General features: G+C 40.0%; 2 protein-coding genes across 2 annotated transcripts; one reads left to right on the forward strand and one right to left on the reverse strand.

The window, feature by feature from the left end:
• Positions 1-5,499: 5,499 nt before the first annotated feature.
• Positions 5,500-8,587, forward strand: rps10 (ribosomal protein S10). Its single transcript, XM_080854206.1, has 6 exons — positions 5,500-5,558; positions 6,294-6,443; positions 6,799-6,973; positions 7,682-7,762; positions 8,012-8,067; positions 8,507-8,587. Exons 1-6 carry the CDS (start codon positions 5,514-5,516, stop codon positions 8,549-8,551), a joined length of 552 nt encoding a protein of 183 aa, XP_080710332.1. The 5' UTR covers positions 5,500-5,513; the 3' UTR covers positions 8,552-8,587.
• A 1,121-nt stretch (positions 8,588-9,708) lies between these two features.
• LOC308377518 (diphosphoinositol polyphosphate phosphohydrolase 1-like) lies at positions 9,709-21,860 on the reverse strand. The gene is made up of 5 exons (XM_080854207.1): positions 21,610-21,860; positions 20,701-20,811; positions 15,608-15,652; positions 15,158-15,242; positions 9,709-14,844 (listed from the first exon to the last, which is right to left on the reverse strand). Exons 1-5 carry the CDS (start codon positions 21,706-21,708, stop codon positions 14,672-14,674), a joined length of 513 nt encoding a protein of 170 aa, XP_080710333.1. The 5' UTR covers positions 21,709-21,860; the 3' UTR covers positions 9,709-14,671.
• Between the last annotated feature and the right edge of the window lie 4,243 nt (positions 21,861-26,103).

Consider the following 26,103-nt stretch of genomic DNA (forward strand, 5'->3'; position numbering starts at 1 on the left):
GAGACCCATTCTGATGGAGGAGAGGGTTGTAACGCTAGGTTCAGCACCATGGACAGCTACCACAAATATTGGAAACTGTAAAGCTCCAAAACTACACACACAAACAGAAACACATGCCTTCACAGCAGATATACAATAAAATTGCACACTTACTGTATATACTCTCCACCAATCTACAAACATGGTCTATAAACTTTACTCATTCTGAAATCAGACCTAAACGGCTTTTTTCAATTGACCAATATAAATTAAATAAATGTTTAATGTGTATACCTCCAACCACAAGACAGTCTCCTTTAGTGGCACTAGAAGAGGGTATACTCCTTTAGGTTACTTCATTATATTGATTTTCAACAGAACCAAACCAAAAACAGGCTAAAAAGGTTTTCTTCAAGCCGACTTACAAATGTTTCTCTTCGAAGTGGAGGTATGTGAATTGCTTGCCTCAGCAAAAGAATGCTCTTATTAATTCAGTACATTTATTTCTGCTTATGATCCATGTCTATGTCTATCCAATATCAACACATATACACTATCACAACCGAAGCACACTATTATTCACCTCTGCATCACAAGAACTGATTAAAGAATATTTCGAGCTTTGGGCGCCATACAAGCCATTGGAATGCATTGACAGCCATGTGTTTTATGACAAGCTGTTACATAACGAAAAACGGAAAGCCCTCATTGGTATTCAAATCGTCGTGTTTGCTCTCTGCTTGTAGCAAAATGGAAGATTATTTTTCTCTTAACCATTCGTTCAATGTTTAGGCTTATTTCATCGTCAAATGCATTGTTTATCATTCTCAAGCCAAGGGCAGCAAATGGCAATCTCACAACCTTGGGCTCTCAATTGTGTTAAAAGACACGATCGCGATAGTGGTAAACATCCAGTAGCCTTATTAGCTGAAAAAAGCAAGGAGATATTGAGAACCATGACATAATATTCTGAACTCAAGAGTCGCGCTTCATCACATTTACCCTTAGATGATTTTGCTTCATTGTTACCAACCAACTAACTCAGCCAGAATACAACTAAAAGGAGCGCGTAGTATTTCATGTAAATTATGCAATACTAGGCTATATAGCCTACTGATAAAATTACACTTAGCCATTGAAAGTCCGTACGCAATGACAGACATTTCAATGCAATAGTGGGTAGGCGACCCTTGCATCTGTCATATGCTTAACAAAATCACATAACGTATGCTATTTACAAAGGGTGGCCAGAGATCATATTGGGCTACTAAAGGCCAGTAATCAGCTAAGAGCAAAACCTGACACTTAGCCATTTGCTTTTGGTGCACTGAATCTGACGCTGCCATGAAATACAATAACAAATGCACAAGATGGGGTCGAAAACAAGCAACCCCTTACACCTGAGTTATAACATGCCTGTAAAACAAATGATACGATGGAACTGTAAACTAAAATCAAATCATTAGCCGCTTACCAGGAATGTGATGTTAAATTTCAATTTCGTATTCTGAAGGATTGTCCTCTCTCCGACGCAAAGACCGAAGGTGACCCTGCTCCTGCGAGTCTCTCAGCATCCACAGATCACGATGTATGCAGCAAGGGGGAGCTGCGATGCTTTCAGGCACACTTCGTAGATGGGGGATGGTTCAACTCATGGCTGTCGTTACTTGCTGCAAATGATGACGAACTGAAGGGGAACACCACATTTTAAGGCCGTCTAAGTGGTAAGCCTATTGTAACTCAGCCATGAATTTTACATTCCTCTTGAAAATTGTGATTGCAGAATGAAACAAGGACAAATAAAATTGACAATTGCACTGCAGTAGCTTGACATGAAGCCTACTTGTTTTAAAACATTGCATTTGCTGACAACTTAAAATCCCATATACTGTAATAGGCCTGTACATTGTTTGTATTATTTTCAAAAGCACTAAACAGCATTGTGTACTACTATACTACAACAACGACAACTACTACAACTCCTACTAATAATAATAATAATAACAATAATAGTAATATCAATAATTGAATATTAGTATGGCATCTAAATAATATGTACATGTTATTTTGTGTATGATTCATGTAGCCTATACTGTATAAACTGTAATTGAGTGTGGTAGTCTAGAATGAATGGCGTTCTCACGGATTAGGACTATAAATCCCCAGTGAAGGCATCTGCATTGAGGGGCGCAATCTCTAGGTAATCTTTCCACTAAAACTGCATTGGAACTGGCCATTTGTTGTGGGAGCCAATGACATTGGGTCATTTTTAAAAGATTTATTTTCCATAACTCATATATCTTTTTTTTAGTCTACTAAGAAAATCCTGTTTGTACACAGAAGAAGACCCTTTCTAGACCTAATTAGGTCGTCTTTAGTTTAGTTTGTTTGGTAGTAAATGAAATCAATGATAATCAAGTGATAATTAAATCAAAATGTTTTAAGCTTATTCTGCCAGTACCGTTTCACCAGTGTTTAACTATGTTGATGCTTTTGTTTTGTTGTATCACAAATGTCTGGTATAAAAGGTGCTCTAACCCAACGGCTATTCAGCCTTGATAACTTGACTTGCTGATGATGAAACCTATTGAGACTTTTTAGTTAAGTTTGTCATCAGTTTCCCACATCCAATTTTAAAAGATGTTCTTCCATGGGCCTCAACATATTTCCTATACCTTCCTCAGCATCCCTCCTAGAAGATTAATCATTCAGAAATCATCAGCATATCTGAAAAGCATGTCAGTGTACATCAGGCTATAATATTTCATAGCATTAACACATCATGATGGTGTAGGAGTTGGTTCAGGGGATACTTTCCAAAGAAAGTTGCTCACAACCTCTCAGAAACTGTGGTGTGTACATAACAGCTCTTTGTGAAACATAACCACCTTGAAACCGAAGCTGCCATGAATTATTTATACGACAGACATGCAAAGGACAGAAATGAACACATGAATTGAGAACAAATGTATGGCAGCCACATGATTTATATGTGAATAGCATAGACACCATTTTTAGCCATATTCAGGTAATGGGACATCAGGTACAATGTGATGGAAAACCTGAAGAAATCAAAGTACAGTCATGCTTTGCGCTTCAGCTGTTTGCTATGGGAAAAGTCACAGACTACACAGCATTTTTTACTACTATATAACAACAACAACAACAACAACAACAACAAAAACAAAAACAACTACTACTAATAATAATAATAATTAATTTATTTTGAACGCACTTTTCATTCCAAAGAATCTCAGAGTGCCTACATATTAGAAATTAACTATAATAATACAATACAATAAAAAACTAATTTAAATATTAACATAAGCATAACAGAAAAGATTTAACACAAGGCCAGAAATGCCTTCCTGAATACAAAAGTTTTAAGTCCAGCTTTAAAGGAATCCAGCGTCTGCGTTGCCCTTAGGTGGTCAGGGAGGCTGTTCCATAAATGTGGCGCTGCCGAGCAAAAGGCCCGGTCGCCCATGGTGCGGAGCTTGGTTTTGGGGACGCGGAGGAGTGAGCTGTTTGAAGACCTGAGGGTGCAGGTGGAGGTTTACTTCTACTACTACTACTGCTAGTACTACTACTGCTAGTACTACTACTACTACTAGCACTTACCTCAACTATAGCACTTATCTTGGATCCCAGTCCAGGCCCCATAACCTAAACCTAACCCCCCATCCAAACCCTAACCCCTAGGTGTACCCCCCTCTGACTTACCCCAGTCCCGTACACTATATCATTGACCTTTTTATCTTCTTTTGGCCTCCAATGCTATTTCCTACCTTTTCCATCCCCAATTTACTGACCTTTTTTTCTATCCGTTGGCCACCATCTCCTTTGCAATCAAACAAATTGCCCCCACATCTGTCAATTGGATCGGCCAGTGCACCCATGGCTAAGGCCACAATAAACCCAACACTTCATCATACTACTACTACTACTTCTACTATCACTACTACTACTAATAATAATAATTGAATATAAGTATGCCATCCAAATAATATGTACATGTTATTTTATGTATGATTCATGTAGCCTACTGTATAAACTTGAGTGTTGTAGTCTAGTATGAATCGCGTACTAGGCCTAGAAATCCCTACTGCCAGTGAGGGGATTGTACCTACAGTTTGAGGGGCACATTGTGCCATTTTAAAAGAAATATAGTTTACAAATGATCAGTCAGTGGGTGTTCTATCTATAGGCACACATCTCCCTGTCCCTTATAGTCTTATAAAAAAAACTGTCTGTTAGGTTGGGTTAGGTTGTGTTTAGTTTAGTTTATTTGGTTGCAAATGAAATAAATGATCCACTAATTTAAAGTAAGTGAATAATATAAAAACATAATTTCCTTAGCTTCTTCTGCTAGTAATTGTACTGTTTCACCAGTGTTTTACTATGTTGATGCCTGTGTTTTGTTGAATCATTGATACTCCTACACAAAATCTATTTAGCCTTGATAAATTGACTTGCTAAGGATCAAACTATAATCTGCATAATATGATTGAGATTTTTTTGTTAAGTTTGTTATCAGTTTCCCACATCTAATGGTTCCACTGCAAACCATTTTAAACATGATCTCAACATATTCCCTATACCTTCCTCAGCATCCCTCCTACAGATATAAAAGAGAAGATTCAGAAATAATCAGCATATCTAAAATATATAAAGCATCTCATTGTACATTAGCATTAACACATCATGATGGTTTAGAGTTTTTTTCAGGTGATATTTTCCAAAGAAAGTTACTCACAACCACCTTGAAACCGAAGCTGCCATGAATTATTTATATGACAGACATGCAATGGACAGAAATGGACATATGAATTGAGAACAAATTGATGGCGACCACATGATTTACATGTGAATAGCATAGAAATAATGTTTCTAGCTATTCACTGAAATAATTGTCATTCTCCATCAGTACAAACCAACGTGCCAATGCTTTAACAATCATCCTCAACCATGCACACAGTGAAGCAGACTGCTGACTAGCCAACCTAATAGCTTACATAGAACAAATAGACACATCATTCAAAGTTGTTAAACCAGAACAGACTGACTGTAGACTAATCTTAACTACAGTATACTATGCAACATAAAATACATTTTTATTAACTTTACTACTTTTGTCATTTCATCAGGCTTGTTTTGCTTATTTTCTTGTTTGCAGTTGAGTGAGCCGCTAAAGTCACATCTTTCTATGTTTTATACTTAGTTTTATTTCTCTTCAATTTAGCTAAGAATTCTCCATTTAGATGACTGTCTTTATCAGAACAATGCTCCCATATTGGCTACCTGATGTCCATTGACAGGGCTGTGCATAGTTAAAATTCACGGATTAGGACTGATCAAAAAGCCTTTTTAACCACAATAAAATGAGCTTCATTTAGTGTCATGGTGCATTTTTTCAAAAATGAATACAGTTTCCACCCGGCAGTTAGTTTGTTCATATTCAAGAATGTTAATAATCATTGGTAGTAAAGGCACCGTTAGGACACCATTTGGGCAGATAAAGTGGCGCTCTGCGCATGCGCAACCCCTTTTCTGCTCCGGTATCACAACAGAGCGACAAGGTAGGCGAAATGGTGCCAGACAAATCTTCATAAATCTCTTGCATCTTTTACTTTGGAAGGGTTATTTTGTCATATTACTTTAGAACGTTCAATACAGAAATGATAATTTCCGTCATTTTCGTCGTTGGTTTTGGTATGATGACAAATAACTTATTTCGCGCTGCCTCGACATGATGGCTAATGCAAGTGGGCAGAATGGTCCTTTTTGCTTGTCCTCATGAGCTTCCTTGCCCCATTATAGTGCTCCATGATTATGTTTTTAAAAAGTCACTGACGTCTGAATTGTATTGTGTAGCACGGTTGAGTATCTTATTTGGATTTCAACATATCGTGGCTTTTGGAAAAATCGGTGTAATTTACTAATTCAGTAGACGCTATTGGCTAACCATGCTATCTAGTAAGGCTATGAAGTGTTGCCGGTATCGTAGCTAAAACGTACGTGATGTTTGCTGGTATGGTTACTTTTGCGTTGTGAATTAAGTTGGCGAAGTACTTGCAATGTACTTGCATTTTCAGTGGCGAGAACATTTAAGACTTAATCTGTGAACGGGTGCCTATCTAGCCAGGTTACTTTGTGGAATGGCTAGCTTGCCTGCTAACCAACCTACATATGACTTCCGGGTCATGATTGGGGTCGTTTGCTCTCCGGAGCATGGAACCGGTCCCTGATTTCTACATTAAAACATCCAAATCGTTCAGTTTTAGGCTGCAATAACCGCGTGTATTTTTTCACAGATGTTGATGCCCAAGAAGAACCGTATTGCCATTTACGAGCTCCTCTTCAAGGAGGGTGTCATGGTGGCCAAGAAGGATGTTCATCTGGCCAAGCACCCAGAGCTGGCTGACAAAAACGTGCCCAACTTGCACGTTATGAAGGCCATGCAGGTCAGTTACCGATTGAATGGTCACTTGATTGGGTTTGTTATAGTTTCCATACTGATGGCAGCTAAGAATATGTACTGGGCAAATCAAAGTCATGACTTGTGTAGCCATAGACGTGGCTATGGACTGTGTTTACTCAAGGAATACGACAAGCTGTATATCTTCACCTCTGTAGTCTCCTGCATCAAATGATCTTGTCTGTCATCCAGGGACTGGGCTAGTCTTTGTGACTAGTAAGGGCACAACAGTGATTTTGTCATTCATTAGGAGGAGATTTAAGAACATTACAACAGGTGACTCAAGTCCCATTGATTTACTACATAGTGCTAACTTTTAGTGCTCCCATTTTCCTCCATAGTCCCTCAAGTCCTGTGGGTACGTCAAGGAGCAGTTTGCTTGGCGGCACTTTTACTGGTACCTGACCAACGAGGGCATCCAGTATCTGAGGGACTTCCTGCATCTGCCCCCAGAGATTGTGCCAGCCACCCTCCGCAGGCAGACTCGCCCTGAGACTGCCCGTCCCAGACCTAAAGGTAACCGAAAACTTTGATTGGTGTTATTTAATCAAAATGTTACTCAATATTAAACATTCTGTCAGATGCGTGTGTTCACTGAAACTTTGCGGTACAGCTAGTCTCAGACTTGGATGCCCCTGCCAGTGAAATTGAGCAGACTTGTTGGCTTTTTAATCTACACAAAGGTGGCTACACTGGTACTGGTTTGTTGGCAGCATTACTACTGCTAGATCCAAGGCAGTAAAAGCTTCTCAGGCCATTGTTAGTTGCACTAACTTTAAGATGAGCATCAAGGACCAAGATGCAACCATGGATTGCATACTTTGGGAAAGCGCTAACAAAGATGGATTGCAACAAGCTCATTGCACTGCAGTTTAAAAGGGTGCTTTGGGACCTAAGTATAACCATCACTTGACATTTTCTCAGAAGTGGCCATCTATAAATGCTACCCAAATTAATGTGGTTGGTTGTTTAGGATCCTTCAAAAGGCCTGTTCAAAGTAAATGGTTTAAAGTGACAATGAATGGCAGGCTTACTATAGGTGGACTAAAAGTAGCTTGTTATACTAGTGTGTAACCTCAACTTCTGCCTTGTCTGAAGTTATATGTTCACTCAACAGTAGGATTTAGTGTGTATGTTGTGGAATCTGTCTTAACTGCAACAGCTGACTGCTTGCCTTGGTTTCTTTGAGTTTCAATTCTAAAATGAATGTTGTGTTTTCCTTAGGTATGGAGGGTGAGAGGCCTGCTCGCCTGGCACGCGGTGGTGAAGCGGACAGAGACTCATACAGACGTTCTGCAGCGCCCCGTAAGTGCCTTTGTATACTACTGGAAAATGTGAAAATCTTTGCAACTGTATAACCACATAGGCCACCTTTCTAGAATACCCTAAAGTTAAGCTGGGTGGCTTGTATGCTGGTATAGAAAGCCTATGATTCCTTGCTTTTTGTTTATGTAGCTATTGGAAAACTGATTGTTGGAATTATGTCTTGTAATGTGGGGTTAATAGAAGAGTGACTGTCTTGTTCTGTTGGCTCATTAATGTCTTGTGTTTTAGCTGGTGCTGACAAGAAGGCAGAGGCTGGTGCTGGTGCTGCCACAGAATTCCAGTTTGTAAGTCATCTCCCTTTTGTTCATCCTGTACTTACAAAGTGGAGCATGAGCTCCACACAACTGAATTGTGAAGTAAATATTTCTATAGAATATGTCATCCAAAGTTTGGTGAAAAGGGTTTCCTCACTCCAATGGCAAATATTTTATTTTGTTTGAGGAGGGGGTTGGCTGATATGAACATGGGGAGTTCAGTGGGAAATGGGGGATATGTCGGTTCAGTATTAATCAAGTGGGTCATAGTTGTAAAGCATCATGGAGACAAAAGTGTAATGTATTTATTACAATGGAATTAGTGGCTGGAAATGTGACTTCAAACAAAGACGACCTCCGCTAATGTTCACTTTTCCTTTAGCATGAAATGAACTGGGCTACTTGAGTGTATATGGATTTTCATTTATTTAAGTGTAGTTTTGTAATGACTCCTTTTTGTGCTCTACAGAGAGGAGGATTTGGCCGTGGAAGAGGACAGCAGCCCCCACAGTAAATCCACTGTTTCTGTAAAATAAAAACTGAACTTTGACACGTCTCAGTATTTTATTGATTATTGTGAATGCATGTGCTTTGTGGTATGTTTTTTCCCCCTTGAGCAAGAGGAAACTCATTCGAGGTCTATACTGCCACCTACTGATGTGGAAGGTGGTTGTTGGGCATTCTGACCCCTGGATATGGACTGAGTATTGTCACTGAATTTGAGTGTCCATTGCTTAGAGACGCTTACAGTACATACTTTATAAAGGATTGGTCTCAAACTTAAATTTTTGTGCTGCGTGCTTGTCGGCCATGTTCATTTGGGAAAAACCAGTTCTTATTTCACGGTTAGATGTGATTTTTAATATGCTATTCCGTAGTTCCTTGTAGCTAATTGAAAGCATTATAATTACTGACTATAATTGGGTGTGCCTGGAACTGTTTTAGATGGAAGATTAACAAGGTGGGGAAATCCAAAGAGGAGGCCTGAGAACTGTTTTTGACAATGTAGAACTTGTTAAACACACTCCTTTTTCTCCAGATTGCCCCATTTTAATTTAAGTCTGACAGATTCAATAACAGCACATCATTGTTCATTGAGGATGCTGGATTTATCATGGTACAGTATTTTGGTGTTCCAACTTTTATTGTACCTTTTGTTCTCTTGCAAAGCTCACATTTTCCCATTCATAAGGATGTAACCACCAAGTCAATACCAACTTGTCTAAACTAGATGCTAGCGGCCCCTAGATCCATCGATAACTGCACTATTCCTGAATTCCATGGCAGTGTTGAAGACAGGTGGTGTGGGGTTGCCATTTAGTTAACTCTTAAAAGTGGCCTATGCAGGTGCTGTCAAACAATGCCTGAAGTCATCTTCCAAATGAAAAGCGCTTGACCCAGAAAAAATTATGCCTCGTTTCTACATGTTGGTGTAAATGCCACATTTTCCCGCATTTCCAACTGTGGCTCTTCAGCTGATTTCAATGTATCCAATGTGCATTTGCATTTGCCTGTGCAGTGTAATTAATCCTTTTACTCTCCAAGACCATACTATCTTTATCTTAAGAATGCTTTACAGTTTTCGGTCAAGATCACTGAAGTATTATCCTGTCAAGGATGTAAATGGCAATGATTTACAGGAATCCTTGTTCTAGAATAAACACAGAAGGCTTGTGAAATACTGTTTATTTTATTTGTTGGCACAGCTATTGTACAATCTTTTGTCTTTTCATAACAGTTTGATCTGTAATCTACAATAACAATAAAAAAAGGGATTAGGAGTTCGGCAATTATTACATTTTACAGCTGACAGATTGTTGTTGAAAGGGTACTTGAACTAATTCAGTGAAATAATTCATGGATATGTCAAACTTGTCCCTCAGCCAGATAAGCTGGCAACCGGACAACACAACAGTGAATTAGGAGAGAAAAATTGCTTCAGGATGAACAAATTACTCCATTTTCTAATCCCTAGATAATGGTGCGGTGCAACTTTATTCAAACTGAGAAAGCCAAGTTCCTAAGGTCACCCTGCGGCACTGAATCAGTTTTTAAAGGGGCCTTTTGTCATCATTCAATTGAAGTTCCCCTCCCAAAGAGTACAGCACGGCACAGCTTATAACAAGGATGGCAACACAACTGCAGGTAGGACAGGTCCTTGGACTGTCACTTCATCTCCGACATGGTGTTCACAAAGGCAGACGGGCTATGAGGACAGTTGTGTGACAGCAATGGTTTTGCGGATGACCATTTTTATTTAGGACACAGTTTATAGACTGTTCAGTCACTCTGACTGGCGCAAAGGGAGTATATTTTGTTGGTATATTGACCCAGCATTTAATTTGATGGGAAAAGGTTGATTACAACCACAATAATAACCACAATAATTTCTGATAGTTGCAATCTGCAATGTCACAAAATGCTACTTTTGTCATTTTGACACGTGTGCATCAGATGTTTGCGGTGTATTAAATTTTGCAACTGAGGTCGTCATACTGCTTCTTATGATCAACCAATTAACTGAAACTTGCTGAATCCTGGATAATGCTTGCCAAGTTATGCAAAGACCTGCAACACAGGTGGAATTTCTTAAAATATTCTCTTTGTTATCTGATTGGAGCAACCAATGACTTCACATTCTTGACGAGATTCAAACATTCTATTTTACAAACCCCTTGTTATATCTGATCACTTTTGAAACAGTGCAACCTGTTCAGGAGAAAGACCACATGGATTTCAGAAAAATTATGCAAAACAAGGGACTCCGAAAAGCAGGCTTCATTAGAATCCCTCAGGATGATGCTCTGGCTAAACAGATGAGAATGGTGGGGGAAAAAAGGAATTTTATGAGTAGGTCTGGTTAACCATGCCAGCATGAAACAGAACTGCTCTGCTTCTTAGTGCTTACAAATAAGGGGCTTATTGGCACATTTGTAACCTAGTATATTTGAATTAAGTGGCGTGCTCCTTCAATACATACTATGCACTGTCCACTGTATTCCTGTAGATGTCAGTATTTTATACTGTGCTCTTAATTTGATTTAACTAAATGTGATAGAACTGAGATTGATGTCAAGTTAAAAACCTTGGATGGTGTGTTTCACAGTAGATTAGATACATTACTTATCATTATATTAAGTTGTCTATGGTAAAGAAACATCCAATATTTTGTATTAAAGAATGGTGAATACAATAAAAAAAACATCAGAACTGTCTACTAAACCTCAGACCCCTTGTTACTCATAAATGGCTCTGCTGGTGCACGCAGCACAAACTGAGGATCCAGTTGGTCACCATTAAATTCTATGGCTAGTAGGAAGGAAACGTGCACTAAACACGCAATTGTGTTTTGCATTTTGTTTGTAGGTAATTGACAACAGAAAGCGTATACTGGGTTCTACTGGGATGAGTAAATGATGGATGGAATAATGGACTGAAGAAAATCAAAAACACTATTTCCCATTGCTATGCTGAATGCTAAAATGACTTGTCTTGAGGTAGCATTTGAAGAATGTCTCCTCTGTCCGGATGTTGCATGACATTGATTACAGTGGTCATGACTCAGCTTACATCTTTCCCATCTTTTGAAATACTGGACCAACAATGAGGGAGCCGAAGGGATATTCGGATCTCAAGGTGAAGTAGATTACAGATCTCACCAGCACCCTGCCATGGCCAATATTTGTATGGATCCATTAGAGAGAGACAATGGTTTAGTGTGTGGCCTGACCTCTTTAGTAGTGGTTATTGCCTGGGTATAGACTTTTTGTGCCTGGGTATGAAATGTGCTTGAAACCTATGGTACAAGATCAATTTCCCCCTTTACAAATCTTTGCTGACTATATTGAAATGTAAAACTACATTTCAATACAAACAGATGTCAAGTGATCATTTAAATGTTCTTTTCTGTGCTGTCTTGCTTTATTTATTTATTTTCAGCTCATTTAAATAAAACGTTCTTGAGAAACACAAGTGGGTGGTTGGGAGCGGTTCACAACAGCCTGACTGCATCGACTGCAGTAGATAGGAGATGGTACAGCTGCAACTTGAATGCAATGGAATTCCAGGCCTGCCTTCAGATATGGCATGGGCTTGTCTTTATCAGTTTAGGTAGCGCCAAACTTAGCAAGACAAGTCTCCTTCACAAGTTGATAATATGTTGGGACTGTTACACTCTACGCAGCAGTTGGACTATATAGGGCAGTTATAACTGCATAAGCTGTGACAAACAAAATTTAGTTGGGCTATTATTTTACAAGCTCACTTCCTTTCGACTTCAGAACAGACAGGCTAAAATCAAATTAACAATTTGACGCAGTAAACAATATGTAATATGGTTAAGATGTGGAGAAAAGCCAAATTCATCAGTTTATGTTTGAGGAGGGCATCCACATAAGCATTTGATCCATCAAGAAAAGTAAATTAAAAACAAAATAATAGAAATTCTTTTAAGACAAAAATAAGAAAAGTGCCTTCCAAGAGATCAAATGTATCTAGTCAAAATAACCAGAGATATCCAGTGTTCGATGGGAGACTACTACAATCACAGTGTAAACAATTGATTTGAATATCAAAATGGCTGAAACCACGTAAAAAGCAAACTGTGTATATTCCCATCATGTGCCAAGTGAGAAGACTTAAACACAGCTGAGTGCTTTAACCCCGCAGCGACTCCGCTGCCCTCTCACCCGTTTCCCTGGCATGAGCACACATAACCAACATACACCTCTCCAAGCCACACACACACAGACACACACGATCACACACACAAATACCATCAAACACACACACATGCTCCAAGTGGTCACGTAATAGTAGACAAGTAAATCTTCATCATCTGCCATAATCATTGTAATACTAATAAAATAAATAAATAATTATGCTACAGATAAGTACATGAGTTAAATGTGGAGGGGTGGAGGTTTCAAGTGAGGACCAAGACTGTGTAGATTGTGCAGAGGCATTGTTTTTTTGCGGCTGCAAGTTGAAGATGCAGCACCTACCGTGCATCAAACATACCACGCAAGCCCAGCACCTCCCACGTCCTGCCCGCACAGGGGATAGAAAAAGGACCTAACCAATCAATGGGTCTGAAAGATACATAAGGCTCATCGCAATCGATGTTCTTTGTTGTTGTTGTTGTTGTTGTTGTTTGTTTTTTGTTGTCCTCAAAATGATTTAGAATCTGAATCGGATTGCCGGTTAAATATAACTACTTAAGTCGAAAAACAGATTCTAGAACCAAACAATGAAGGTCATGGTGTGCATTTTTGCCTATTAGGAATAAGAACCTAAAAGTAATAAGGGAAAGAAAAACAATAAATGAAGAATGCAGTTTAATTATGTCTAGTGAGCAGGATTAAGAAATGGGTTAAGCCAGCTAGTTGCTGATGATATAAATGGTCAGGGTTGAAATTGTGTATCCGTACTAAATTGACTCATTACTCCACTAATGTTTTTTCCCCCCACATCCAATTTCAACCAAATGCCATCAAATTGAGTACCGAAAAACCTAGGATTACACACAGAGAAGAACCTTAGTAATACCACTGTGGACATCTTGTTTTTGGGTGCATGGCATTCTGAAACCCTTCACAGCTAAATAAATAATGATATCATTTAATGAACCATTTCTTTGCACCCTCCTCAATACAAAAGTGTACACTGTGATTGAATAATACTGTAAGAGGCAACTAAAGAGAGGGATTGAACCGAAGCTGACCAAACCAGGGGCATGGATCAGATGTTTGGGACTGATTTATGGCAAAAGCCAAGTTAAGAGCCAGCAAGAAATTTGGAGAGGGTATAGAACAACAACAACAAAAAAAATGACCCTCTACTACCTTCAATTCAATTCTGAATGTCCAGTTAGCGTCAGAGGACTTAGATGTGCACAACAATCTTATTTGCTCTCCAATCACATACTGCAAATATAAGACTTGCTTTATATGGTAAGACAAGTGAATACCCGTGCTCATGCAACAACAACAACAAAACAAACATACAAACAAAAAAGCAATCACTTCCCCAGGAACCCATTCACTCGTACATACAAAGAGCATATCTACAGGAGATTGAAAAAAAAAAGAAAAAAAAGAGAACATAAAATCCTTAAAAGACCCTATAAAAGTCTGTTCATAACGCATTAGGTTCATACCACTACTTTATAACACGACAGTAACACAGAAGTTGCATTTAACAAACCTTGCGTTTGAGACATGGGGCGGATGGCTTAAAGAGGGTGTTAGGGAGTCATTTCATGCAATTATTCATAAGGAGAAAAAGGGCAAGAAATAAAATGCTTAACATTCCATTTACAAAGTAATAACGTCTTCGTCCAGCACGAAGTCAGTACGTTCACGCTGGCACCAGTAGGCTGGCAAGGCAAACATATTTTGCTGTTGTGTTGTACTCAGTGTGTACTTGCAGTTTTTTTTTCTTCTCTTTTTTTTAAGAAACAGAATAGGAAGTAGTACTAGTAGTACGAAGAGTAGCGGAAGAAGAAAGAAGAAGAGGAGGAGGAGAGAGAGGAACTGGGCTAAGTAAGAAAAAGAGTAGAGAATTGGAGGCCTTTCCAGAAGTTTTCTTGTTGTTGTTTAGTTGTTTGCTATTGTGCTTGTTGTAGTTGTACTAGTTATCTGATACCCGAGAGGGAGCTCTGATTGATGTTGTAGGTGGCTACGAGGGTTGTCCCATTGCTGGTCAGGCAGTCTTGCTGGAGGCCCTCAAAGTAGGAGGCCTGCACAGGCTTGTGGCACTGCAGCACACGCCGTGCGTCGTCTGTTTTAAACCATTCCCTTTTTCTCCCTGTGAACGCAAACACCAGTGAGGCTCATAGACTCTACACAGTGGCTGTGCAAGTTCACTGCTTTTTGTCTTACAGGCCCGATAAATCCACAGTATACAGGGGTCTTGTCATTCATTCATTCATTCATTCATATCTGGCAATCATTGTAAATGATACACAAATCACCTGTCAAACCTTGTATCATCATATTAGTTAAGTTGTATATTTCAGCTCAGTTTGAGGTACAAACAACAGAGAAAACAAATTGAAGATCTCCATCTTCAATCTACATTTACACACAGATGTGTATGATGATGAGTGAGTGACACGTACCGATATTCAAAGAGTCCTCCCAGTCCTCCAAGACCTCTGTGACGATTAGAACGTAGACATATGTTCTGTGCTTCCTGTCTCTGTTCTGGACAGAAAAGTAGGAGGAGTGTCATGAAATGATCTTACTAAAAAAAAGAGGATGCTCTGAAAAAAGGGAAGCTAATAACAGAAAATGCTCAATGGCACACTAGAGTCGTCTAGGACTGTATTGAATATGTCTTATGTACATGTTTGACTGGGGCTTCAGTTGACAATAATTCACAATCTTTAATTAAGGCAACCTACTATTGTCCATATGACAGCAGAAAAAGTATAAAACCTTTAGGGTAGTCCAAGAATGCAATTCCAATCTGTATTTTTGTTCTACCCTCTCCAACCTCACCCCTAGTCTATTTAACTTAATAGTAAACAAACAACAACGAAAAAACAAGATAAACAAATGGACCTTACCTCAAAAATTCCTACTAATCTGCCTAACGTTCCCTTGACTCCAGCCTAGTGGGGAAACAGAGGGTTTAGCAAACATTCGAAATAAACAGGGACACGCTAGTTAACATACAAAAGTGGAATGCTACCCAATAAGCATAGCATGTAGTTTTGAACGTTTATGACAAGTTCTCCTTTTCCAAAAGGCAGTTGTTACATTTTACATTAAGTCATGCATGCATGATTGTTAAACTATGCTGGTACCCTAAGTTGTGAATAAAACGAAATGGCAAGTTCCTGTATCAGAATCAACAAACACTGTCATCCAAATTAGCAACAACTAGGGGCAGGTTTTCCGTGTCAACCAATGTTTGATTCTGAAATCTGAGACGACCCCCATCCTCATATGAATGGCATCAGGATTGCAAAGGGCCAGGATTAGCTTCCAGTGGCGCCGTCACTTGTATGTATCCGCTCCTTGGGGTTACGGTTTCACATTAGCCTATTTATACTGCTACTCATATAACTAGAGAAAATGGCAATCACATGCTTCTGGAAATTATTAGTGCAAATGGTTCAAATATTAATATTTTTGTTGATTTTTAAACTGTTAACAGTGGGTGAGATAGTGATAACGTTTCTGCCACCCAAGTGATGTGGAAGTTCAGACACACTTTAAAAGTGTTTAGGGAAATGAGCGTTTGTTTATCCCCTCACACAGATGGCTCAAAAAGGGTCTGCATCATCCGCATAAGAACGCGAGGTCAATATAGGATAAGCCGGAATCAGATTTCTAGGAAATCCGTCGGAAAAACAGTGGTTAACAAAACACACACAAGCTGGCAGATTCCCGGAGGTTTTCCTATTCTGCAAAATCGGGAGGGGGGCATGGGTTGGAGATTCTCACTAAATCAGAAACACTAATCATTCAAGGAAAGAAGGAACCACTACCATGAACTTCTCTGTGAAGAATTCTGACGGCCACTTGAGTAAAATTACAACCCAATTCCACCTCCCCATGTGACCGTAAGTAGCAATTCAATGATTCACAGCTCGCAACATAACATACACTGAAGACCAATTACACTTCACATACAACCCATAATGGCATCAGTCTATTTAGTGGACCCAGTATATTTTCAGACACTTGCTTTATTTCAGTTCTGTGGAAGCACATGTTCATGGAAAAAGAAATAATGGAGATGATTAATATCACAAGATAGTAACAGGCAGCACTAAACAGAATTAGGCAAAGCTTATACACATTTAGGCAGTCAGAGAGGGGGTGTCTTCTTTGAGATAAACGTTTCTCTCATTTGAGATTAAACACCACATACCAATCTAAGAGGATCTCGAGAGGACTGTGAAAAGAGTCTCTGTTCAGTTTCCTTCAGGGTCCACTTTGCAAGGAATCTGTCCCAAATGAGTTTAGCCTTGCGGTAATGAAAGAGCCCACTTACACATGTCATTTCATACACTTTCCATCCAGATAACATCAAACCTTGATTTATCCACATCATATTTACACCTGGTCCTACAAATGCATCTTATTTAGCCAGATACTTATCTAGCGGCATCCTCTTATATGTATATCAGGCCCAGCCATAAGGTGCTACTCCTATAACTATAGCAGGTATTATGAAAAACCTGGTAGGGGAATACTGAATATATTTAAACAATGCAATACTAGCAATAATAACATACTTAAGAGTAATCATAATGTTTTATCTGGGTAGTCAAGTTGACATGTGCAATGCGGAAAGATAGATACATTTACGACTTCACAACCTCCAGGTACAATGAGTCTCCAATCACCTCAAGTGGTTTGATAGAATAAAGTTGGACATGCTCAGCACTGAGCTCTGGCAATTGTGCCCTGCATAACCGCATGCAACCTCCTACACCAACAAGCCCGACAGGTACACTTCATCAGGACTCTGACAGCTCCGAAATGTGCCCACACTGTTACAACATAGTATCCAATAAGTTGCTTAAAATTCCAGTTGCCTTAATCTAAGGGGCAGATTTCAAGATTATAAGATTGATTTAGACCTCAGGGATTTATTGGCTGCATAAGGAGAAAGCATTAGCTATTTAAATATCACAAACAAACAGTAGGATTTGGTATTTGCCATTCCTGAATTTGAGGCCTGCTGAAAATAAATGAATGAATTGCAATAGCTGAAATAAAATGTCCTGTGTTGGAAGGAAACAGAATGGCTTCAAAACCTTGACATCAAAGGAGTAAGCCTACAAAAACAAACATCCAAATCTGGGTCCTCTGCAAAATTCAAACTTGTTGACCTGACAAATCCAGGGAAAAGGAGGCTGTTTTGATTACATTAGAGCAATAAGAATTAGACCCATTGAAATAACCTTAAGCTGTCTGTGTCTGGTTCAGCTCTAGTCTACTCCCATCACATAGCCTATTCTCTCCACTTTGTTAAGATTGCTTATTTCCATACTGGATTTGGGGACAAAACATGCACAAAAGTCTAGCCCTAAATGGGTGGGCTGTTGAACTTGAATAAGAAGCAGATATGACTGACTGAACCAGCAGTTTAGAGTTGATCAGTATTAAGTATTTGAAAGTATTACAATAAAGGTGTGGACTTCCCCATAACATTACCATAAGATTGAGAATTAAAGTTCTAAACCAATGAAAAGGGGAGGGAATCTAACAGTTATGTTCTGGCAAACTAGAGGGACGCTTAGTCTCACTAGCCCACTTCTGTCTGGTGCCAAAGGGTGCCCAACAAACAGGTTTATGCTCATTAAAGTTCAATGTGACACAAAAAACCACTACACTAATAAATAACTATGACAATGTCACTCGTCTAACCCTTCTCCAAGTAATGCTTCTGTAAAAGCCCCTGCTTATGATGCAAGAATGGGAGGACACAACAGCAGCCCAAGCAAACTGGGTGAAAACTTGTTAATGCAATCCTGACTCCATAAAGACGATTACAATTCTGCTAAAAGCCACCACAGATAATGCATCTTCCTCAAAGAGCACAATTGGCGCAATTTTTTTTAAAGTCAGAAATGTAACAGACACCTAGACTTTGTTCCAAACACAAAATGACAAAAGTGTTAACGTAATCCTTGTTTTTGAATCAGGAGTACAACGTCATACATTTCCCAGAAATACAGGAGAAGCTTCCAAAGCCAACAAGCACTGCCAAAGCCATGATAAATGTGGAAGAAGAGGCACTTAAGTACCCTCACAAATGGGGGTCTGCCCATACTGTTGGTCCTTGTTGAAAATGTCCTCCGTCCCTGTTGCCACAGGCACAAACTAGAAAGACCTTAATAATTGCCAGGGTAAAAAAAAAATGTGTGCTAATCCTATACAAATATCAATTACTTGAAATTAGCTGCACACCATAATATGCTACCATAAGCTACAATTACACTGATTGTTCAAATTAACATTGATTTTCTACTTAGTTTCCATACAGGGTTCTTCCTCTAGTCTAATAGAAGCCCAGAGAACAAATGTTGCTTCCCTCTCCTTTGGTTTTGTTTGATGCATGCCAATGTTACGGGGAAGTCATTCTAGTGTACTTGGACTGATGGTACAATACAAAAGATGTGCCCACACACCTCATGTAGTTTTAGACACAGTCTAACACATTTTGTCATGACTTATGAAAACGCCTATGAAAATGAACTGGACCAGACCACACCAAGGTTTGACTTGGTGACAGTCATCTTGGACTTGTACTACAAAGCTGTAAATGACAGTTAATCATTAACTGCCAAAGCTGTAGGCCCATTAAAAAGAGAACAAGAAACCAATCATATGCTCATTCACCCAGAGGTTAACAAATTCTCAGAAATGTCCTATTTATCAAACCGGCTTTGACTCACTCACTGAACTTTACAAGGCTGAACATTACTGAACAATACAGGCTTACAGGCTACCACACTATGTTAAAAGTTTTCCGTTACATCATGTAGTTTGATTTATATAAACATCTAACAGTAACTTGTTCACTACCCAAGGCCTCATCAACCAGTGGGTTTCTAAATCAATTTTTTGAAGAGCTGAATGCAGTTTCAGGTAGGAGTGGGAAATGCCCCAGAGACAATGCTACAATCCTGTCACAATATTTGGGCCATGATATATTATTGCAATACTTTAAATTTCACGGTACAAGTATTCCAATTCGATTCTGCAATAGATTGCTATTCATTACTCCCATATGTTATTCTTCATAAAGCATTGTCTTCAAAAGTAACCTTATCAGAGTAGACATATGAACCAAAATAAAATGTCAAATCATATCTCAATACTGCTACAGCACTGCTGTCTTGATATAATATTGTGGCAAAAAAAAATTGTGATGCTGCACTGTACCGATTTTTACTCCCACCTCCAGTTTTAAGCAAGTGTGTGAAGTATAGTCCCTTGGCTCAATCATACTCTTCAGCTAGTGTACTTAAATATTCTGCTGATTCAGGCAGCATACCTATGTATTACAGAATTACGCTTCATTCGTGTTGATACGTTTTCGCCATAAACGTACTAAAACATTACAGCAAGAAAGGACACACGAGAGGCTATGAACCAGTACATTTGTCAGGGGATCTCTGGTAATACATTTCCGAAGGCTGAAATGTGTCAACGGGGAGCAAAAATATGTTCATGTGAGCAAATGACAACCAATTAACAGCAACAGAATTAATTAATTAATGACAAAGAAAGAAAACTTATTTTTGGCAGCACAAATTCAAAGCCTTTGAAACACAATTTGAATGTCCTTATTCATTCCTTTATACATACATAACACAATTGGACATGATCAGACCATTCAACAATTGTCCATCTGAAATTTGCAACTAAACTTTGACATACTGATGATGATCTTCTGGTGACTGAATGTCCAGTTTCGGTATAGACCAATATTGATGGGTACCACTGCAATACCATGTTGTAACTAAGCATTCTATTTTAATAACATATACACTTATATTAGTGTAACACAAAGGTACAAATACAGCAAATGTTTTTTTAACAGTCTGCAATTTGTGTTAAGTATTTAGAAGATGTTTGGATCCCAGTGGGATCCCTGGGGTTTTGAATGAATGCGTCAATAAAGCTTGTGACTTACCTCCTCACACACTTCCCGAACTGCAGCAACACTAGGTTCTTCCTCAGGTTCCATTCCCCCGCCAGGGACAATCCACTTGTCTGGATGTCGGCTGCTGCTCACCAACAACACCTGCAAATGAGAACCAATCTACAGTGAGACAAAGAAATCGATCACAGACCCGACCTGGAGCTGTCACTGTGGGTGTGCGATCCAGCACGTAGATTTTACTGTTATTGCTTTTAAGCCCGAATCAGCGGATTGTGGAGGCTTACGTTACTCCTCATCGGAGGTCTTGTTGTATTGTTACAACGCATCCTAGATCATCAGTCAGCTAACTTGCTACGATACATACAGCTTATGATATACTGAACAAAGCGACATTGTCAATGAATTGGAGGTCTGGCACATTATCATATAGCTAGCATGCAGACTCGCCGGCTAGCGGTTATTAGCCAACTCGATCATACATGATCTACCTAGCTAAAGCTAACTACAAACAAAAAAACATTAACGCTCAGCACCTTCAAATGTGTCTGCCTATGCTTACTACATATATTCATCATATCCTATACGTAAAAAATCCCAGGAACAATAGTGAAGTCCACGATGTTGGCTTAAAAGACTGATGATGGTCCGTCAATTTGAAGCATCCGCTAGCATACCCAGCGACCTAGCCAGCTACCGCGCTAGCTAGCTATAGTTGGACGTTCACCCTTGTTGGGAGGCTACGACTAAGCAGAATACTAAAACAAAGCTTACTATATGTTGTCGAGCTTCTTTTCTGAAGCCTCTAGTTTTAACCATTATTTAACTCGTTATGACGGTTCTCCCCCCCATAGTCAACCACTTAACACAATCAGGGATCCCCACCTGACTGCCAATACCCACAAACTGCGGCCCAGACCCACCCCACAACCTCGGCCTTACCTCCTCCTCACTCTCACTTCTGAAGCACAAACAGGCGGCGCGTTTCTTGTAGCCATCTCCGTCGTAGGTGCGAGTCTGGTTCGACTTCAACTTCATCATTTCGTACGAGAAAATTAAAATTCGAATCACTTGAGAAGGCCGCTGCTATTGTTATATAGCCTGCTCAAAGAAACCTTGGGAAAGGCTTGAAATTGCTACAAGGAACCCCTCCTTCGCTTCATGTTGATAGACCACAGAGCTTCTCTAGCACAGACGCCATTACTGTGAGTAGTACTGTCTAGTTACGTAAAGTGCGTAGTAGTCTTGAAACGTCAATGGCATTGGCATTAACGTTCTGGTTTTGTGAATACAATATGGCAACACTGAACGGAGACCTGGATAGGCTTATTTTACCTCTCCACCTCCAGAGAGAAATATCAGTCAGAAAATGTTAGAATTACGAAGTTCACAATGTTGGAGGTGGCTAATTCTAGCAGCTAGAAAACTGTATGTGGCGTTCTGGAACTGTCCCCTGAATGACGACACTGGCGTAGCCCCTTTTAGCCGCAAGCCTTTTATTATGAAGCAGCCACAAAAAGTAAAACACATACAAAAACTTTTACATCGACACTATAGGGATGGAATAGACAGCACTCTCAATGACAATAAGGCCATGAGAATGAAAGTTTTAGATTTGTGCATTTTTCAAATGGCATGAGGCGTTTTTTTCATGTTTCATTTCCTCGGTGCGGTGGCTACGGCCGAACACCACCCGTGGGATTATCCCTTACCTACCCCACTCCCACTCGTGCTATATTGCTTAAATATATATTTCAAGTTGAGCTTCTTCCATGATCCGAATCCGAATCAGAAATCAGAAAAGTTTTTACTGCCAAGTAGGTTTTCACCTACCAGGATTTTTTTGTGGGACGTTGGTGCAAACAATAAACATACACAACAAAAAATAAACAATACACATAGGCTATTAAGTTATGTGTAATGATGTAACTGAATGATGTAATGACAATCTACAAGTATCTATGTGATTAACTGCTAGTGACTGCAGCCCACTTGAAGAGGAAAATGAGCACACTTTTGACACTTTTGTCATATTTCTGACTCATGCCATGTTAAAACAGTCTAACCAGTGCCAACAGAAGGATTAATACCTCAGCTACAAAACAGATACATTAAATGTTCACAAATGGTTCCTTATACTATTTTTGATAAAACGTATGTTGTGCTATTGTAACTTGAGCATTTAATTCAAACCAGAATCTGAAAGCATTAATATTAAAGAGAATTGATGGATAATTTTTAACCATAACAGTTTGGTATATGTGTGTGGTGTGTTTAGTTTATGCGTTTATTTGAAAAGGGACAGTATACATTGATAAACAAATAAGCAACAGTTTGACAAAACAGTGCAGTTTAAGAAAACAAATTGTAAAAACCAGACAGACATACTAGGTAAACAACAGTGTGACAAAACAGTGCAGTTAAGATAACAAATTGTAAAAACCAGACAGACAAGGTGTTTGACATAAAAATAAGTTATGTTGTAAGTAATGCAGTGGCCTAATTATGGTTGCAGGTTTGGTTATTTTTTATCCATTTCTTTAGTTTGTTTTTGAACACTGAAATACTGGCGCACTCCCTCACATCAGTAGGGAGTGTATTCCAGTAATTAGAGACGCGTACTGAGAAGACTGTCTGTCCAAACGTACTGTGTCTATACTGTATAACACAGTCTCCCCTGGTGACTGCCCTAGTTGCCAAGCCATTGCCATCCTTCAGCCTTATAAACTTATTTAGTGGTGGAGGTGCCATCCCATGTAATACTTAAAAAAATGAGACAGGCATCTAAAAACTGTAAGAAACTGTCAAATTTGAATAAGTTATACTTTGTTGGCAGTGGTGATAGCTGATTGGTTTCTGGTCTAGAGTTTTTAGGGTCTGCTTGTAAAGGGTCTCTATTGATTTAAGAGTTCTTGTACTTGCTTGTGACCAGCTTGTGTAACAGTACGATATGTGAGAGAAGATCATGGCATGCATTAAAAGTTTGGCTGCCTCTGTAGGTAAGTACGGCCTTACATGTCTAAAATTAGCCAAGTTAAATTGAATGGTATTGGCCACCTTTTTGACATGTTTTTTAAATGTTAAATTGCAATCTAAAATGATCCCCAGATATTTAAAATCAGATACAGCTGTGAGCTTTTCTCCTTCAATAAAGACATCAGGGGTGGTGTATTTGATGATTTCTTGGAGAAGAACATACAGACTGTTTGATTTGTGTTCAAGTGTAGGGATGACGTTTTTAGCCAGTCAGAGACATGGACCAATGCTGCGGTTAGTTTAGCCTGTTCTTTGGTTTTTGCATGTGTATAAAGAACAGTGTGCATGTGTGTGCATGAGTGGCACTTAAGCCAAACATCCTCAGGCCGGCTCTTCCCATAGGACTCTAAACAAACAAGACAAGAAGTATTTATTTCCACCCAATAACAGTTTGTATTGTATGTGTGTGTGTTTGTGTGTATGAGCGTGTATAAGCGTGTGTGTGTGTGTGTGTGTGCGTGCGTGTATGAGAGTGTATGTATGTGAGAGTGTGTGTGTAAAGTGACAGAATTAATTCAGTATGATATTCCCTCCAACTCATTCGCATCTTTTTGCACTTTGATGAAAATTTGGCTAAACAAAATTTGAATCGATGCACGTTACCGTCAGCTATGCGGATCCTAATAAAGGGAGAAGTTGTGAACAGCTGTGGGGTCAAAATGTAAGGTTGTCAGGGCAACTTTAATGGAAACACCTGATAAAATTGCAACAAATCTGAATGTTTATTATATTCTATGCAAATTTCAAGGGTTTCCAGTCATGATTTCTCATTCTCATTCATTTTTTATGTACATAATGATTTTCATTTTTAAATAATTAACTTTTTCTGCGGGAGGTTATGGAACATGCAGGCGGTGTGGAACTATGCGAAAGCCCTTTGGCTGACACCAGAGGAACAGGGGGCCCTTTAGCTGGCGGCATGACGGACTTGCTGATTTTCGACAACTATGTGGAGGTTCCTCTGGATGGTAGCAGCGCTTCTGGATGACAGCAGTGTGGAGGATTCCCCTGGGCTGGCAGCAGCAATTCAGAGGGTGCCTGTTCTGGCAGCAGGGATGTGGAAGATCTTTAAGCTGGTGATGGCGGACCCCTGGGCTGACAACAGTGATGTGGAGGAGCCCAGGGCTAGTGGTGGTGGGGTGGTGGATCCTCCTGCTGGCAGCGGTGCTGAAGGGGTCAGTTGCAGCCCCCTTTGCTGGCAGCATACAGTGCCACAGCTTCAGCACCCAAATAGAGCGTGGCTCTGGGCACATCCTCCGTGACCTCCCACCTCGGCTGGTGTGCTCCCGGGGTCATCCGGCAGGCCCGTGGCAGAAGACTTGGAGAGCAAACTCCTCCTGCGTTGTAGCATTAAGGTGGGATACACATGCTGGTCGTGGAGGTTGGGGTTGGGGGCGTAGGCCCCCCAGACCTCCCACCCCACTCCTGCAAACAGCTTGTCCCTGGTAAGTCGGCCAAACCAGAGCAGCAGCGTTCTGTCGATGATCGCTGGCCAGCTGGACCACTCCACCGGCTGGAGGTTAATAAGAACCTGCAGCGCTTTGCATCCTGGACCCCTGTGTCCTCCACCAACCACGCGTTGAGTTGGGCCACCAGCTGTACTTGAATAAGGTATGCCTTGAGTGGCCCCTACCAGTTGTAGTAAGGCAGCTTCATCGTTCCCCACTGAGGAGCTACTGCCACCACAGGGTCAGCTCCTGGATGAAGTTGGTGGCTGGTCGCAGGCCGGTCCCAAGGTACCCAGCACGGCTAGTGATCGGGTGCTCCCTCTGCAGCCTGGGTGGGGAATACTGGCTCTGTTGGCAGCTTCCCCCTGAAGAGCCTATGGAGAGAGCATAGCCTTGTGTAGTCCCATGAAAGCACTTGGAATATGAGCCTCTGGCCGTGCTCCCTCCCACTGTAGCTGCGCGATGAGCTCTTCTGCCATCACAGCAAAGACTCCACCAAAAAAACCTCCTTCTGTGAAAACCTCCATCCCAACATTAATAACTTGTGAAATATGGCAGCATCTCACAATATGGCACTGGCCACATCCACCTCTTTCAACCTTTTGTCTTTTGCCTTTGAGTAAACTGAATGTTATATAGTGTAGCCTGTGTAGACACAGATACATAGATAAACACAAAGTATTTTGCTAGTTTATATACTTCAACCTTATGGTTTGTATTGAACCCCGTTAGAGGTATTGGTGTACACAGGCATTGGCGTTTCCTGCTGGTGTGGTCCTCTTCACCTGTAGTAATGGTGTTTCCGGTGTATATTTTGAGTTACATGTGTGTATTACATGGGTCCAATGTCATTGGCATTTCCAGCTGTTAAATCTCTCTCCTGAAGCCTAACGTTTGTTTCAATCCTATGCACATGGTAGGTAGGATGGCATTGCTTGTTACCATTGCAGCT

Source organism: Sprattus sprattus, assembly GCF_963457725.1.
Source record: "Sprattus sprattus genome assembly, chromosome: 16".
Lineage (NCBI taxonomy): Eukaryota > Metazoa > Chordata > Actinopteri > Clupeiformes > Clupeidae > Sprattus > Sprattus sprattus.